The sequence below is a fragment of the Carassius carassius genome, chromosome 15, assembly GCF_963082965.1.
Source record: "Carassius carassius chromosome 15, fCarCar2.1, whole genome shotgun sequence".
NCBI lineage: Eukaryota > Metazoa > Chordata > Actinopteri > Cypriniformes > Cyprinidae > Carassius > Carassius carassius.
The window spans coordinates 19,784,733-19,802,780 of record NC_081769.1 but is presented as its reverse complement, the minus strand read 5'-3'; the positions used below and the strand labels follow the sequence as shown (position 1 = coordinate 19,802,780).

The following is an 18,048-nucleotide window of genomic DNA, read 5'->3' as shown; positions in this document are numbered from 1 at the left end:
GCCTTTATTTAACCAGGAGATTAAAATTCTCTTTTACAGGAATGTCCTGGCCAAGATAGGTGGCCCAGTTATACAAATACACATAACAAACAACAATACATCACAACAATAAACTATCAATAAAAGTACAGCATTAGAAGCATTTGCAAATCATTAAATAATTTTCTATTGTTTGCATAAATGTTCTAAAATTACTGAAAGACGGCAACTGATTTAGCCGCAGTTTTATTTGAAGAGAGTTCCAATCTGAAAGTGCAGCATATTTAAAAGCAGTTTTGCCATTAGCTCTAGCTAAAGGTACATAGAGATTATAATAAGACTGGGAACACTGAATAGTTACCAACTACTTTTTATTGAATCAAACAACAGAGATAAGTTGGCAAAAAAAAAAAATTGCTTTATATATCAATAAGTACTACTGCAAATTGGTGTTCTCTCTCCACCTTCAATGCCACGACTTAGGTGCCCTTGAGCAAGGCATTGAACCCCCAACTGCTCCCCGGGCGCCGCAGCATAAATGGCTGCCCACTGCTCCGGGTGTGTGTTCACAGTGTGTGTGTGTGTGTTCACTGCTCTGTGTGTGTGCACTTTGGATGGGTTAAATGCAGAGCACGAATTCTGAGTATGGGTAACCATACTTGGCTGAATGTCACTTCACTCACTTATTTACAGTAAAGACATTAAATTTTGTAATATTTTAGTCTTGACAGCTACGCAAGCTGAGAGAGAATGGTTTTATTAATTGGTTCAATTTAAAATGTCACATTTTTTAAAATATTTATCTTGAATCACAAATGCGTCAGCTACATTCCTTCTTCAGTATACATAAAATGACTGTACAGTACCTTACATGTCATATAACCTATACATACATAAAATTATAAGAAATTCACACACAAAAAAAAAAGAATAAAGGAATACATGAGATGCTATCACAGAATATATATTGAAACATCAGGAGTATCTATCACAATTAATATCAATAGATATTAAGTTAAATACAAATATTACTGAAAGACATAAGACTGTAAACCATACTTATTACTTCATTACAGAAAGCTTAAGCTTATAAAAGACTTGCGATGATTGCAATGTCAGTCAACATGTTTGCTTTCATACATTTCTGTTGAACAAATAAATACTGGTGTACCCATTAAAACATGAGAAACAGTCAGTAGCAGTCATGTTCAGTAACAATCAAGGCAGTATCAGATATTATAGCCACCTCAAGGCACAAAGGTTTAGAAAAATCTGCAATAAAGGATAATGTTTCAGTGCGTTTGGCAGCAGCTGCTGAGGACCTAAACACTGGTCAGTTTAAAGCATATATTATGCTTTCAGTGTCGAGTTATAGGTCAGGCCCGGTAAGGCAAGGTGACAATACGCAGCTCTCCGAAACTGTGAGTCTGCTCTCCTGCCAGGCTTTTTCACATCTGTTAACCAATCACTTCTGGCTCAATGTCCGTATCCTCCTCAGCCTCCGAGCTCTCAGTGACTGTCATACTGTTATGGTCACCAATAATAACATACTCTATGTTGGATTGCTCCATGTGAACACTGTTGACACTTATTGTGTCTTTCACTGGGATCAGTTGATCACTGCTCAGAATATCTGGCATTTCATTCACTGTTTGTGAAAAAATAAAAATAAAAAATGAATAAAACTTTTTTTATTATTATTATTTATATATACAATCATTTTTATAATACCCTGTTTAGGGTTTCTGCAGGTTTTGTAAAGGTAAATTTAAAGACTTTTAAAAGTCAATTTTTCAATAGAAGAAACAGAAATAGAAGTTGAATACCTCCCAACCACTAAAATATATAACCTTTACTGTACCTTCTGATCACATTGTAAAAAAGCAATATATGAATCGGTATTTTGTCTAATTTTCCACTGCAAATGTCTAAATATTCATAAATAAAGATAAATTTACAGCAAAATGACATAAAACAGGAAGCTTTGTTTTCTGAGAAAATGATCAAAATGAACTGGGTTTTGATGAAATATCTGGCAATGGGCTCAGAAAAATCTACTTAATTCAGACAAAATAAATTAGATTTTCATTACCTGTTGACAGATGTTTGATTTTGCCATTTTAAGAAATAATTAATGTTATTTTCTTCAACTGATCAGAAGACAATGCTTCATGTGCTCAGTTTGCATATCAAGTAAATGTATCTTAATATAAGATGATGTTTAGATATTTGTATTGGAAAACAAGAAATTTACTGAGGAAGATTTATTTATTTATTTGTTTTTTTGCAACTTTTAAGACTTTTTGCTCCAGTTTAAGATCTATAGAAACCCTTCTATTGTCTTGATTACACTGTTATTCTAATACATGTGAGAAAAAGTAAACTAATTTAATTAAAAAAATAGTATTAAATAGTTATATAGGTTAAATTTCCATTTTATTCAAATGCATAAAATACAATAAACTGTTCATGCATTACATAAAACCCTAAAAGAATTTGACGTATATTTCCTGCTGAACAGACACTTACCATCGCTTGCATCATTCTGAGCGAGCAAAGAATGCTGGTCACAGGTAATGCATTGGCGATTGTTGTTCCCAATAATACAGTTGTTCAGGGAAGAGTTTTGTATGTTTATAATACAAGGTGTAAAGTGCAATTTTTCTGAAAAGAGTAGACAAAAAACAAACGACATCAATATGAGCAACGACATGACACATTGCATCATGCATCAAAGGGATGTGGGACAGCAAAACAAGGCTCTTAGTCATGCATACTTTTGAGAAGTAGAGCATGCGTTTTTTTTCATAGCAATACCTGTAATACTAAGTGGGTGAGGTAATCTTTCAAACAAGAATGAGACAACAACAGGAAGTAAGGTGGTATATTAACCACTGAACAAGAATCACTAAATAATTTCTCTACTGATCCTGCTGAAAAAAAAAACAGCTTATGCTGGTAAGGTATATTTTTTGAAGCATGGCTGGTTTGACTTGGTTTAAACTGGTCCTTAGCTGGTCATGGTGTTGGTCCTAAGCTATATCTCTGCTCAGGACCAGCTTAAACCAGCTCATGACCACCAGCCATGCTTCAAAACTTACCTAACCAGCATATGCTGGATTTTTTTTAACAGGGGAGACTCCTGATACTTTCTAAAACAACAGAGCAAAAAAGAAATATGACAAGATATATCACCAGTAAGGCAAAATATGCAACAATATCAACCTGAGAGAGGAATTTGCTCAACATGTTGATGGTCCTCGTCCTTAAATTGTGCTGAATGATAGAAAATGCATGAAAGAAAAAAGAAACAGAAAGAAATAGAAGAATAAGTAATGATTAAACAATTCAGACAGTGGCAAATACAGTTTTAAACCATTCATTTTTGATTCATTGTCTAACCTGGGAATCCAGTAACATTCTCATACAACACCGGGTCACAAATTCCAAGGCATGTGAGGAATGAACTGCATGCACTTTGACCTTTTTTAATGACAATCTGTATCAGCCTGGAGGCTTTCTGCATGTCTGTTGGCTGGGATGTGATAACCTGTGCTTCGTACACCGTGATTGTGCGGGATCCGGACAAACAGCTGGTCATCCTTTGAACCAAATACCCAGTCATACACTTACTTAGGGAGCCCAAATAGCGCTGTAATTGTTTATCTATTGAGGAAAAGAACGAGAGGGCTGCTTACAACACAAGGATCCTTAAAGGAGACAGAATTTATAGCTAATACATCCAATAAATGCATTTAAAGTTGTACTGATAAATTGGGACACAATTTTAATACTCAGTTGCCTTGATCTTAACATGTTAAATAAAGTGGGGCAGTGACTTTCAGAAACTGTTCAGAAAATAAAGTTGCTGCATTTTGTAGTATTTAAATAGAAGAAAACGTATTTTATAAAAACTTTAAACCACAAGCCACATCTAAAAGTCATTATATGTGCTCAAAATCTAGAATTATCAATCGAAATCAGTTGAAATTCCATATTGCTCTTAAGAATTTGCTTTAAGGAGGGTTGTGTCATTAAAAACAACTAAAAGTTTTAAACTGTTTTCATCATTCACTCTGTATTTGCTTTAGCTTACTACTGAAAACAACAGTTTGATTGACAGCAATACTGTTTTTTTGCGCTTCCTTGTTGTCACATTCTTTACCTTCCCAAAATAAACTAACTAAACACAACATGTGGCAAAAGGAGATGTGGGCTATGAGTTAGACACTTACCAGACGATATTACATCCGTGCTGTCCATCTATAACTAGTTATAATAAACAACAACACAAGGTAAAGTAGTTCTTCTGGTGGCATCTGAAAACGAAACCCCACTTCCATTGATATACGTAGTTTCTGAGTACATGCGCATGCGCGTTAAGAATGTAATTTCCAGACAAAATTTTCCCTAAGTGCATTATGTCATTCTGGTTAACCGCAGCTTTTAATGTCATGCTAACAACAACAACAACAGCAAAAGTTTTAAGTCTTAAATATGTGCTTCATCTTCAATAAACTCAATTTAGCGGCACCACTACACTTAGGCTACATGTATGTCTTTATCAGTCAACTGAACAAAAAAGGAGTAAATAATCTATTTTATTGTGCGTCTAATATTACCGAACGTTTAAATGAACAACACATTATTTATCAACCATAAATCCACTTTTGCACGTTTGTAGCGCAACACTGATGTACATCAAGTTGTCTTTAGGCGTCAGTAGCACAAAGCTTGATTTCTATTGGTAGTTGTTGTTCTAACAGGGAGGTTCCGTTACACTTGATGAGATGAGGAGCATCTTGAAGCCGGTATGATGGGAGCAGAGCGAGAAAATATGAATGTATGAGATCTACAGTCCACCGTCGTTTGGAGGCACATTCAAATTGTCGCAAAAATGAAGATTTGGAGCACTGAGCACATATTCAGGTAGACAAGCAGCGTTCAGGGCGAATGCAGCGCTCGCGTGCACAGATTCCAGCATCCTCTCTGTCATGATTTGCATCCCGATTTCCTTTGACAGCGCTAATATCCAGAAACAGCGTAGCTCGCTCCCTTAGGACATTAATAGCTTTTAAGCTATTAATTCTTGCACATTACATAAATCTTAGCGTTAGTTGCGAATATGCATTAATTTGGGCCTAGCCGCTTGTCTGTGAACGTCTGTTCCAGTTATGCGCAATGTCCTTACACGACTCACTGGTACCATTCACAACTGTGTTACTAACACAACTCGTAAATGTAGTTACATATTATTATTATTTTTTTTTTTTTTTTTTAACGGAAACCTAGTGACAGATTTTTTCCCCTGCTTGTCAGTAAATTTTAAAATTTGACTAAAATATGGTCTATTTCCATATTGATAAACAACCTAAGTTGTTGGTTTTCTAACCTGGCTAGTCCGTTGACTTTTTTTAGAAGGGATTTGTTTGGTTACCATGCTAAACCAGCCGATGAGACCACCTCAAACGAGCTGAGACCACCTTAAACCAACTAAAACCACCAAATCAACTCAATTCACGATGCATCATGATTCATCAGACGCCCAAAACAGAACTGTGCCAAACCAGTATATTTCAAAGTTTCTTTTTGTTTTTGTTTTTAAATGAAGTCACTCAGAAATGATTCATTATGTGGAAATTAATTATTTCAAACTTACCTTTATTTAAGGTCCCAGCCTCTCTTGTTATGATGTTGAACTACACGAGCAAAAAAATTCTTCCTCCTTGCATTGAAGCTAAATTTCCCTTGAATGTGTTCTGCTTATGAGGTCAGTGTAGGTATAGTGATGTTCCTCATAGGCCGCTGAAATCTATTGTTGTGTTTTTGATTGTATTCACACAGCTACCCTTGGGAGACTGTGATCAAAGCGGCTATGAGGAAGTATCCTAATCCAATGAACCCTAGTGTTGTTGGAGTGGACGTTCTTGACAGGAACTTGGACACACATGGACGTCTACACAGTCATCGGCTCCTCAGCACGGAGTGGGGGCTTCCAGCGGTCGTCAGAGCGGTTAGAAGATATGCGCCACTCTGCTAAATATATTGTCTTATTTACTGAAAGTTTTTTTTTTGTCCTGTCACTGTCATTGTGTTACACTGTGGAAGCTTCATGAAAACAAATTCCTCATATGTTTACACATGCCTGGCAATAAAAGCTCATTCTATTCTATTCTACATCTCACATATCATGTTCATTGGACCTGCAAAACACAGAATTAACAGCCCAATTGACAATCTGAAGTGATATATAATAGTTTTGGTAATATGAAAATGTATATAACACTCTAACAGTGGTTTGCAATGTTTTAGACTCCAAGGGCCTCTTTTGTCCACAACAATATTCAAATTCCTCATGTTTTCCAGTTGTTCATGGATTACCGAATAAAGATTAAGGATAAGGATATGTAAACAATACTTTTAACTGATCATGTTTACCTGATAAATATTATAGAGCTTAGCATAACTAGAAATCAAGCTTTTATAAGACTACCTCATATATCCAGGTTTTTTTAAGACGGTGGGAAAAAAGAGGTCGTTGAAGAGGTGCATTAAAATAAGAAATATGTTAGATTTTCAGGTGTTTTGGCTTATTTTAAATAATGTGACGTCATGTTGAGGTTCCCTTGGAAGTTTCTCCTGCCCGAGAACAACTGGCTTATAAGGACCTTATTTTTTTCCCCCTTAGATTTTGGGGACAAATCGGACCATCACATATGTAAAAGAACATTCCATTGTGGACCCAGAAGAGAAAAAAATGGAGCTTTGCTCAACAAACGTGAGTGTTTGTTTAAGAAAGTGGTTTTATGAATTCACATCCTCATTTTACGCTGTACTAAAGAAATTCATTTTTTTTCCTTCAGATAACCCTAACTAATTTAATATCAGTTGATGAAAGGCTTGTCTACAGGCCTCATCCAGAAAATCCAGAGGTGTAAGTAAAATCCATTTTAAGCGTATTTCACATAATTGTCATCTAATTGTAATATCTGCATGAATATCTATGCACATACATGCAAGCAATACAAATAGAAAGCAATAATATGTTAAATTAAATATCAAACTGGTAACACCAGTTTCTGAAAATGATGCTTTGCTTTTGCAGAACTGTGTTAACCCAAGAGGCGATCATCACGGTGAAGGGGGTCAGTCTGAGCAGCTACCTCGAGGGACTGATGGCTCTAACCATGACAGCCAATGCAAGAAAGGTAAATCATTTTGTATGATGTAATGAAAAATATTAATTTGACCAAATATCCCTGGAATGCCCCACTCAACATCGTGTCAGCATGTCACGTGTTTATTACAAGTCCTTGATGAAAGTTTGCTATTCTCTGAATAAATGGGAACTTAGTAATTCCTGCTGACACAATCTGAGAAGGACCAAAAATAAGCAACTTCAAAGCACTTATAGTGTGGTTTTGTCCCCATCTAGGAAACCCTGTTGTTTTGGTGAATGTTTTTTTTTTATCATTATTAATTTAGTTTTGTTTCATTGTTTTAGTCTCCTAGCAATTATAAAAAAAAACAGTTTGATGTTATTTTATATACCATAGATGAAGCATTATACAAGCCTCTAAATAAAGTATGAAGCTCTAAAGGTTTTTTGTCATAGGGATGGGACGCCATTGAATGGATCATTCAAAACTCTGAAAGGGAAAATGTCCCTTTGTGTGACTTGTGTTAAACAGGTAATGTTTTATCTAGCACCTGTTTTTGTGAAACATTAATGACACTTAGTGAGTTTTGTTATATAGTACCTAGGTTATTTAATAATATTTAAATGTTTGCAGAATACATATTTTATATTTTATTCTGTATACAAATATACATATGTGTGTATGTATATATATATATATATATATATATATATATATATATATATATATATACACACATATATATTATATATATATAATTTTTTTATAATAAGTATACCTTTTTTAATGTTATTGAGACATAGGCACAATTTATTTTTAGATAAAATATTTGTTTACTTTTTTTGAATATGTGTTTTATTTGTGCTTTCATAGCCCTTGAGTGAGCATAAGCAGCATCACCAGCTCTGAAACCACATCTGGCCTGCGTGATTTTGCCCAATATTGTGTTGATGTTTGAACTCGAAGGTAGTCAAATTTTATTTAAAACCTCATAAAATTGCACTATTACAGGCAAACTGTATAGTTTTGAATGTCGCTACAAAATATGTATGCACTGCACTGACTACCTCTTATTTTAGAGTCCTTTTAATGCCAGAACAGGGATCCCAGTAACGATTGGATGTTAATTTGGAATTGAGCACATTTAAGTTTATAATATCTAGAAATTGAATACAATTTTTACTGTGTTCTTAATTTGTTTTGAAAGACATGATTAAGAGGAATATGAGTTAATTTTGTTGTTTGCATGGATAGTCATAAAGTGTATTTAACCGATAAAGTCTAACTAAAACTTGTAGGATAGATGCTATAACTTATTAAAAGTCATTTTGTAGTGTTTACTTTAAAATAACTGTTCTATATTTTAATTAAGTTTATGTTGCTTCTTTATTCATTGTGAACATACTGTCAACCCATTTGTAAAGGATTTTTAGTTTATTTAGTAGAATGATTTGAATGAATGCTTATTTATGGTTATGTTTAAAAGAATAAAAAAACTTTATTTTGTTATAATATTGCTGCAGTTCAGTACGAAAAGCATGTTCGCTTTATTTTGTGGGAATTTTTTTTCCCAATGCATATGTTTGTTAAATGATTAACTTATTTTAACAGTTCAGTGTATCAACTTCAACAAACTTGTTACATTTGTAAACGGTTTGATTTTTAAAGCATTGCTTGTCAGAGAATATAAATAAAAATAGTTGTTAAGGTATTATGGAGCCCCCTATTGGCGAGTTTAGTGATAAAAACTATTTAAAAAAAATATATCAAATTGCGCTCGAAAAGCTGAAATGGGCAGACCGTGAACGTCTCAAATTAGTTTTTTTTTCTTTTTCTGTTTGTCCCGGCATCTTTTTTTAAATGCATTTACTAGACTTAAAGACTGACTTGTTATTGTATACTTGTAACCTCTTTTATTGTTTGCCTTATTGTATTGTTTCAGTGAAGTATAATAAATGGTCATCAATGTCACAGCTAATTAAACAATTATTTCACTAGTCATAGAACTACAGGAATAGGGAAAACAAAATAACCTACTTGAAATTGCGTAAACAAGATGAAACACCACCCAAGCAGAAGTAAACAAACTTAAACCTGGTTTGTACTGTAATTGAGTCATCTAGCAGTGCCAGATGGATTTCAGAATTATATATATCATAATGTAATATTTTAGTATATATAAGAGACTGGAATGTCTTTATGATGTATTGCCTGACAGTCAGACTCAAGCCTTTTGTTAATTAAGGCACAGCAGAACATCTTCAGTCCTGATGATGGCTCCATTACTCATTTAACTGTGACATTTTAATTCAATTTTTTGGTTGGTCTGGGGGCAAATAAGTCCTGCATAATGAATGCTAATAAAGTATCTTAAATGCCATGGTATTAAATGTTCTTTTAATGCAATCCCAAACCCTGTTTTCTCTCTCTCTATGTGGAATTTATTTAAAGAAACAAAATAAAGTTGTAATTTTTTATAATCTAGTTTTTCTGTGATGTGTATTTATTTGAATGGATATACACATTGTGTTCATGCATAAATTACCACAGTGGATACAGATTCCAACAGTGAAGGGTCAGTTTGGGTTAATTGTGTTGTTTATTGCTGGTAATGTTTTGTTATAAAAAATATGCAGCACATGACTTGACTGCATAAAAGTTGTTGTTAATGAGATTTTTATGACTCTTTCCACAATATATTTTCTTGAGATATATTTTAATGTCAAAATATTAACATGTAATTCAACAGTAAAATAAAAAATACAAATTATTAGTGCAGAATTATTTAATGCATTTTGTGATGCAGTCAATATAATTCCTGTAAATACAAGAACCCAGTATTCCAAATAAATATTTATAGATCACATCTATTTAAAAAAAAAAAAATCACCACCAGACATATTCAACTCATATTTTAACAAAAACATTTCTTGTACACAAGATGGCAGCACAAATCTTGCCAGGCAACAGGGCTTCTTGTTATTTATAGATCTTGTTGCTTGTTGAATTGCTTTGCCAAATCTTTTCTTCAAATACCAAAGATAACATAGAAATTATCAGTTGGAAAAAGAAAATAGATCCAAAACATGGAAGAGTTATTGTGAACTGAGATAAATTCACTACAGGATCTATAGAAATACTTTATTCATCGATTCCCATATAAAGCTGAATGAACATGATTTAGAAGATTTATTCAGAAATAACCATCTGCAAATGAATGACAGCTTTAAAATTTGCTTATGACCACTCAGAATAAGGCACCTTTGACAAGTTTACACCTCAGATCTGCTTACAACATACTCATGTATTTATTGTTTAGAAAAACAAACACGTTTAAATTGCAAACCACTGAAAATATCAAATGTATAAAAGTGAAAAACAGAAAAAACTAAACAAAAAAAAAGCACTTAGAAAAGTATTGCACACCAGTGTTAAGGCCATTTTGGTAAACATTCCCATGCACTTGCTAAAGCACCAATTATGCTATCTGAAATCAAACAATAAATGTTTGTGTTGCCAAAAATCAAACCTATATTACATTCACAGAAGAAACCATTGCATCCTGACAGCACAAGGGCAACTTTTTATGCATGTAGGATCAATTTAAACACCCTTTTTCTTATCCTTAATGTAACTTTTCTTTGAGTAAACACGATCCATGCTAAATAAATAAAAAATAAATCCTTCATAAATACACAGACCCCCAACACAGCTTTTTAATTTCTCATCTTGCATATTTAGAGAACATTCAGTTTCCAACTTCTCCACAAAATATTATGACACCCGCTTCTAATGCAACCTCATTTTTTCCCTCGCCTCAAGTCATCCAGGAATCCTTTGCACTATTAACACTATTTACATGCCAGCAATGCAGTGCCCTCTAGAACTTGAAAAGATTGATGAAACCCTGTGGAGACACGGCCTTGCAGCAGTTCTCTGGGTTATTGGCAGTGCAAGGATGGTTTGTATCCTGAAGTGAACAGAACATTTCAGTTATTGCCATATAAGGACTATAAATGAAAAAAGAAAAAGTGATGTTTTTCAAAATAAAATGTGAAGAGCTAGAAATGAATTTAGTCTCACCTTCCAGAACAGGATGTGGCAATGTGTGCAGAACTGTAATGTGTCACTGTATTGTTCCTTGTGAGGGTAGCACCGGCACAATTTAAAATACATATTTTTCCATTCCAAATGTCCTTTATCTGACACCATTAGGCGCTTGCGGATCTGTGAAGAACATAGCAAATTACTTTTACCAAATTTAGTTTTTGTATGCAAGATTTAAGTTATAAACAGTCACATAAATATGCATGATTCATCTTCTCTGCCATCAAGACCTTAAATGTGTTACATTCCATTTGAAGGGCTACAAACGTCTACCTGTCTGTCTGAGAAGTGATACTGGCAGAGTTTCTTCCACAGCAGCCGATCTTCTGTCAGCAAACTTAGGTCAGGGCATACTTGTCCCAGGCTGACCAGATCTCGTCCGTCTGAGAGACAGTGCATGATGTTCAGCTGTAAGCTAGCTGGAAGATCAAGGAAGGTCATTCCTGTGTTCGTGGGCTGGACAAATAAAAAAAGAAGAAAGTTTCTGTTTACATTCATGATCTGAGCACAATATAAAGTATGTTCTGTATGTTCATCAGACAATTTTCAGGCTTAAAGGAATAGCTTACCTTTAAAAAATATATATTTACCAGAGTGGTTACGGTCAACTAAAACTATGAAAAATCACAAAAGGAGATATTTATATTAGCTGTCCAAGTGGCTCTGGTGACCAAAGATGTCAAGATTTAAGTTAATGTTTAGCTGTAATCCACAAGTAAAATTTATGGTGCTTCTGTGTTTTTTTAAATCAGATTTCAAGCTTCCACCCATTCACTTTCCTTTCACAGAAAAGTACAGCTAAAACATTCTGCTAAAATTCTTCTTTAGTTATCCCACAGAGGAAGAAAGTCATAGAGGTTTGAAAGTTAAGGGTAAATGAATGATGCTAGAATTTTCATTTTTGGGTGAACTATCCCTTTAACGAAATGAAATGTTAGTTTTACATTTACCCTATTGATCTGAATGTTGTCAAGCTGCTGTTGCCACTGCAGTATGTTCTCCATGCGATGCACCCAGATGTTGATGTTCCCCACCAGGACAGACTTGCCCATGTCCTGAACCAGACTGCACAACGACGCATATAGCGTCTGGAGCAGTTCCTTAATCGGTCGAACATTCTGCTGATCCTCAAGAACTGAAAGAGAGTGCAAATGTTTAGTTAGTAACTAACATTTCAAGGACCCACAACAACATGTGTCCAACAGTGTTGACAGGATCTGGTGTCTGTCACAGGATACTTTATGTTCATGCCTGATGCTTTCAGAACACGCATATCAAAACAGAATCCCTTTCTGTTATGATTCAGACATTTAAATCATAAACCAAAGAACAAGAAGAGTGACTAAATGAATAAAGAGGTTTGAGAACGACGTAGTCTACAAAGTGAGCGGTTTAGCTTCCCATAACAACTTGCACCTTTGTTTAGCTGAGACAACGTTTGGTTTACAATACATCTGATGTTCCTGTTTGCTCTCAGAGGCTTGTCGCTCTTTCCAGTGCAGGCAATTCTGAAATTTCCATTCAGCTATGAGCTACTGGCTATCAGCTTGTAGAATTTCAGTACAAGCCTCTGAGTAAATAATCTTTCTGAAGATGTAAATGTAAACAGACATTGTTGATGATTCACATTGGCTAATAGTTTTGCAAATGAGATGGTGAAGATGTGAGACGCTAGCAAGAAAGCTTACCTTTCTGCACAACCCTTTCCAGAATGTTCATGTAGTTTTTCTGTGCCACTCCGCTCAGTGAAGGCAGTTGGGACTTGGCGATCAGCTCCAGCAGCTGAAATGTTAGACATAAATTTCAGAGGTCAGACGGAGAGACTGTGTTTTCCAGCATTACTTACAGACTGTTATATTCAACGCTCTTCAGCCTTGGCAAAAACAAAAGACTCAGAAATGGGACACTCTCCCTCCATACAAATGCACTCTGGCTTATGTCTGTTCAGCAGTGTTGTTGTTTAGACGTTTGAGACAAAAGAAGGTAATAGTTCCTTCAGATACTTCAAATGGACAGTAAAACAAATAGCTAACTTTAATGTAATTCTGTTCCTGGATATGCATGCTATCAGCTTGACAAGAGTAGATTCCCAACACCAAGTTCATTTTCAAAAGGAAGGACAGCCAAGAGCAGATAGTGAGAGCGATGTTGTGTTGTGTTGGGCGGCATGACTGGCATGTAATTTCATCAGCACAATCCACATCATGGAGCAGCACTGACCCACACTCAACCCAGAAACTTGTGAACATTGTCATTCTTCCCCTCCCCTACAACAAGACCCTGATGATAGATGCTCCAAAAGTCTTTATGTGGAGGATCAAAGTTTGGGTTGGTACAATTGTTATATTATTAAAAGATGCTAGAATTTTGTATACATTTTTTAAAATTTATTCTTTTAATGGCAAAGCGGATTTTCAGAAGCCATACAGTCTTTGGTGTCACATGATCTTTCAGAAATCATGCTAATGTGCTTCGCCTATTTTTTTTTTTATGGAAATCAGGATATGTTTTTGACAAATAGAAAGTTCAAAAGTATTTATTTAAAATGTAAATATTTTGTAACATTATACATTTATTTTTTATTACTTTAATAGCCAAATAAAATATTACAAAAGTATTTTTAAAATAAATAAATAAATAAAATAAAATTACTGACCCCAAACTTTTGAAACCCAAAAAGAATGTAAATTTACTAACTTGGTATAAATTTTATTTGCCTGCATGGCCCTTTGGAATAATAATGACAGTTACTCATAGCTTTCGATTAGTTGCAAAGACATGCAAAAGCTATTCGTATTACGCAGTAATCATTATCAAAGGTAAATTCACACAGCTAAATGACAGTGACATGATGTACTATAATACTACCAGGTATTAGGGGTCTTTGTTTCAGTCTTCTCAAAGGTCTGTTTTTCCATCCCTACTAAACCTGATCTTGTAACAGAGCTCTAACGCAACTCCAGCGCAAGGCTAGGCAAGCATGAGTCAAACTGTAAGCTAAACCTGACACTACTGTGTCTCAACAGCGCCTGGAAATGTCTAGTAAAAGAAATTATGCACATATGATACACTGAACTGGATTTTAATGACCTTAGCCAAAAAGTTAAAGTAAACAACTTGATCCTGATCCTATGTTTACCTGTCATCTGAAGTGATCACAAGGATTCATGACCCAGCACCTTAAGCTCATCATAGCTGACTCTATACCACAGTGGAGTCAAGTGATCGGATCAGAATTCAGGGTCACAATGCAGACAGATAGAGAGAAGGGCCCATGAGGGGTGGGGAGGGTTAATGGGCACCTAAGTCACTTGACTTTCCGTTCTGGTTTCATAAGCTTTCTCAACCTCAGCTGTCTGCTGGGATACTGCGTGACAGTGACCTCAAAATCACACGTCATCGACCTGTGTTTATCTGCTCTTAGCCAACGACCTTTGCTTTCATCAATGGAACAAGTAAATCTAGAAGAACATCCTCTCATCTTCTAAACCAGAGCAGTACTGGCCACTTGAGTTTAAGAGACTTTAGCTTCTCTCGGAGTTCAAATTAAAACACACTGACACAAGTAAATAAAAACACTACCATGGTCTTTGTGCATTTGCCATGAAATGGCCCCAGAGGCCCTCTTGTCTGGTGTGCGATGATAAGAATGAAGACAGTAGCAGATACCCGGAGCCCAAGACTTAAGTTAACCCTTTCATCTTCAGAGACTGAGCCTGGTTATTATCACCGTTTGCTCTGCTACAAATAGATGGCGGAAACTCACCCTTACGACATAATTGAATCGCCTGGTGTCCTTGATGGCACTGCAGAAGTCCAAGCGATTAAATGCTTCACCCAGAGTACAATATCCATGACGCTGTGTGAAATGATCAAAGAGGAGTTAGGTGACTACTTATTCACACTCTGACATACTGCAGGAGATAACAGGCCTTACCTCTTTGGTGCTCCCTTTGTGGACATAAATCCATTTGTCTTTGTGAAAATCTGCAAAGAAGAAAGAAGTCAAGATTTTTGCAGTAACAGCCATTCGAATTTCACAAAGAAACAGTGACGATACTCACAAGGCATCTTTGTGTTGTTGTTCAGCAAGTCCTTCTTTCGCTTCTTTGCCGCCACATCATAATTAATGCTGAGGATCAAATTCTCCTTGTCATGCTCTTCTTTGCAGTAGCTGAAAGCAGAGTGAAGGAAGTTATAAATGCTTTGTGCTGGATATATCTGCATAGTTTCAAAACCTGTTTGATGAGTAGGTCATAAACCAATTTCTCATTTGTACCTACAACAGTTCTAGAAACAGTAAACAGTTTGAGCATATGACCTGTCCCAATATCGTGGTATTAATAGCAAGGTGATTAACAGATGATGAGTAAACACAAAGGCATTTTTTTGTTTACCACAGCTATTTACTGCAGTCATTATATATATATATATATATATATATATATATATATATACATACACACACACACACACACACACACACACACGCACAATATTTTTCCTATATATACACACACGCACAATATTTTTCCTATATATATTTTTTTCCTATATATATATATATATATATATATATATATATATATATATATATATATATATATATATATATAGGAAAAATATTGTGCGTGTGTGTGTGTGTGTGTGTGTGTATGTATATATATATATATATATATATATATATATATATATATATATACACACACACATTAGACATTAGTCTGTTTATTTATATTAATATATATGTACAAATATTAATATAAAAATATGTAAAACTGAGACAAATAAATATTATAATAATCATCATCTTCAGGCATGAAACAACTTTCTGACAGTGAAGTGCATCTGCTGTCAATAGGTTTCCATGTATAAAGGCTTTTGTTTATCAATATGACGCAGATCTTTCGTCTGCAGCAAACTACGCCATTTGTTTGAAGATGCTGTTAGTGGTGAACAAGGGATACTATTAGGTCAAACATTTAAAATGCAAATGTTGAAGCGTTTAACACTTACCTCTTCCGTTCCGAAACATTGTTATTCGTCTCGTTCTCATCTTTCGTCGTTTTTTTCCAGCCGTCCTCGGTTTTCACCCAGCTTTGACCAGGAGACCGCCAGTCCTGTCCAAGAAATGGCATTGTCAAAATGAGAAAACCAGTGACAACGAAAGAAAACTTGTAACACTTGAGTAGCTGTTAAAGTGATTTTCTCGCGCGTTGACTGCTATATTATAACGTTGTGAACACGTTTCTGATGATAAAAGTGCGCAGCTGTATTTATATTGCCAGGAGGAGAATCCGGAAATGTTCCTGGTCCCGCCCCTTTTGGACTGTGTTCTCCAACACGTGGCTTTGTTTATCATCTTCCTTAATATTGCAAAACCTCACTGAAACATAATCACACGTGGAGTTCAGTACGCTGCTGGATCATCTGTCCTCATACGCGTATGAAATATCATATAGAAAATGCTGTTTAATCGTTGGCGATGAGCAGCAAATTTCTTGTTTTCTTGTGAACAAACAAGAAAACGACTCTTTAAAAAATCCCAGACGTGATCTAAACATAGAAAGCTGACTCCTCTGTTGATTTTCCCTTATGACTAAGATCATAACATTATCTGTAGTAGCTACCCATGCATAAGTGTATGCTTCATAAATAAGAGAAAATTCTGTGAGAAAGTTTGGGAATTTGGATCAAGAGGAAAAGAACCATGTGGTGTGTGTGAATGACCTTTGTAATTCTCTTGTATCAGAATCTGTAGACTATATTGACTGTAAAGAAGTGGCTCAAACAAAGGCTGTTTATCTATTATGAAAAAAGTGTGTATGTTTTTAGGGTATTACTAAGCCTTTTAGTAACATGATCATAGTCCAATTGACGTCCTATTAACATAACACCAAAACCATCAATTTCTTAAAATTAAACTGTCAGGGAACTGCACTTCACACAATGATAAGGAAGTATAATCATTTGAAGTTCATTTAATCAATACCTGTTCACATTTGTTTGGTAATGAGCTGCATACTGCACAATAAATGTGACCCCGTTGCCCTACATTATGATGAAATGAGAAACTCTCAGCTTCCTTTTATCATTTCATCTCTTTAAGACAGACACAAGAGTTTTCTGTGTTGATTGTTTACTTGCAGAAACTTGAATTTTTTTCAGCTGAAAATGTTTGCACGTAGATTTTAGAAGATGTATATTAATAGTCTTTTACACTTCCTTGATGCTAAAACTAACACTAAATTTAAGTATGCAGAGCTGTGGATTTAATTTTACACAGAGATGAATTTACATTAGATATTAATGATACCTAAATGAGTCAACACAATGTGTGCAAAAAAAACACACACACACACACACACATTATTTAATTATTTTGAATTATAAAGAGTATTTCTGGAATGTTTTTTTTCCCAGATAAGCAGAACTGAGCTTGTGCATATTTTAGAGCAAACTTGTTTTTTTTTTTTTTCTTGAAATCAAAACAGAAATGCATGCCACGCGATTGTTAACAGTCTTTTGAAATTCAATATGCTTTTTGTTATGATTGTGATAAAGGTTACAGGAAACATTTCTCAACTATTTGTCTCCTCATCTCTTCACTACAGCTCTGATGTAACCTGACTTGGCTGGGTGCTGTAAACTATTCTGCATACTGTGTTTAAAGTAAGTAAGTAAGTAAGTAAGTAAAGTTTATTTATAGAGTGCTATCAGTGGAGTAGAAGGCTCCAGAACTAGTGTCTCAGTAGCCCCTTGCCAGTCTGGTTGACTGTAAAAGATGCAGGAGGTCACAGAT

At 35.0% G+C, this 18,048-nt stretch overlaps 3 protein-coding genes across 3 annotated transcripts; 1 reads left to right on the top strand and 2 right to left on the bottom strand.

Moving 5' to 3' along the window:
* Positions 1-773: 773 nt before the first annotated feature.
* LOC132157766 (uncharacterized) lies at positions 774-4,362 on the bottom strand. Its single transcript, XM_059567051.1, has 5 exons — positions 4,215-4,362; positions 3,382-3,645; positions 3,205-3,255; positions 2,503-2,643; positions 774-1,627 (listed from the first exon to the last, which is right to left on the bottom strand). The coding sequence occupies exons 1-5, from the start codon at positions 4,240-4,242 to the stop codon at positions 1,437-1,439; spliced, it is 675 nt and encodes a 224-aa protein (XP_059423034.1). The 5' UTR covers positions 4,243-4,362; the 3' UTR covers positions 774-1,436.
* Positions 4,363-4,748: 386 nt separating this feature from the next.
* prelid3a (PRELI domain containing 3A) lies at positions 4,749-8,116 on the top strand. The gene is made up of 7 exons (XM_059567855.1): positions 4,749-4,908; positions 5,824-5,992; positions 6,668-6,757; positions 6,843-6,913; positions 7,085-7,187; positions 7,595-7,670; positions 8,013-8,116. The coding sequence occupies exons 1-6, from the start codon at positions 4,877-4,879 to the stop codon at positions 7,664-7,666; spliced, it is 537 nt and encodes a 178-aa protein (XP_059423838.1). The 5' UTR covers positions 4,749-4,876; the 3' UTR covers positions 7,667-7,670; positions 8,013-8,116.
* A 2,150-nt stretch (positions 8,117-10,266) lies between these two features.
* LOC132158435 (F-box only protein 32-like) lies at positions 10,267-16,535 on the bottom strand. Its single transcript, XM_059567854.1, has 9 exons — positions 16,263-16,535; positions 15,311-15,420; positions 15,184-15,233; positions 15,013-15,105; positions 12,935-13,028; positions 12,197-12,381; positions 11,520-11,702; positions 11,223-11,366; positions 10,267-11,109 (listed from the first exon to the last, which is right to left on the bottom strand). The coding sequence occupies exons 1-9, from the start codon at positions 16,382-16,384 to the stop codon at positions 11,020-11,022; spliced, it is 1,071 nt and encodes a 356-aa protein (XP_059423837.1). The 5' UTR covers positions 16,385-16,535; the 3' UTR covers positions 10,267-11,019.
* Positions 16,536-18,048: the final 1,513 nt, after the last annotated feature.

Bases quoted from the DNA above. Each gene is read 5' to 3' on its own strand.
- LOC132158435 (XM_059567854.1), bottom strand. From the start codon at position 16,384: ATGCCATTTCTTGGACAGGACTGGCGGTCTCCTGGTCAAAGCTGGGTG. The intron at 15,421-16,262 runs GTAAGTGTTAAA...CTCTGCTTTCAG, and splicing joins AATGTTTCGGAACGGAAGAG to CTACTGCAAAGAAGAGCATG. The intron at 11,110-11,222 runs GTGAGACTAAAT...TGTTCACTTCAG, and splicing joins GCCACATCCTGTTCTGGAAG to GATACAAACCATCCTTGCAC.
- LOC132157766 (XM_059567051.1), bottom strand. From the start codon at position 4,242: ATGGACAGCACGGATGTAATATCGTCTG. The intron at 2,644-3,204 runs GTTGATATTGTT...TACTCTTTTCAG, and splicing joins TGAGCAAATTCCTCTCTCAG to AAAAATTGCACTTTACACCT. The intron at 1,628-2,502 runs GTCTGTTCAGCA...TTTCACAAACAG, and splicing joins TGATGCAAGCGATGGTAAGT to TGAATGAAATGCCAGATATT.
- prelid3a (XM_059567855.1), top strand. From the start codon at position 4,877: ATGAAGATTTGGAGCACTGAGCACATATTCAG. The intron at 4,909-5,823 runs GTAGACAAGCAG...GTATTCACACAG, and splicing joins AGCACTGAGCACATATTCAG to CTACCCTTGGGAGACTGTGA. The intron at 6,758-6,842 runs GTGAGTGTTTGT...TTTTTCCTTCAG, and splicing joins TGGAGCTTTGCTCAACAAAC to ATAACCCTAACTAATTTAAT.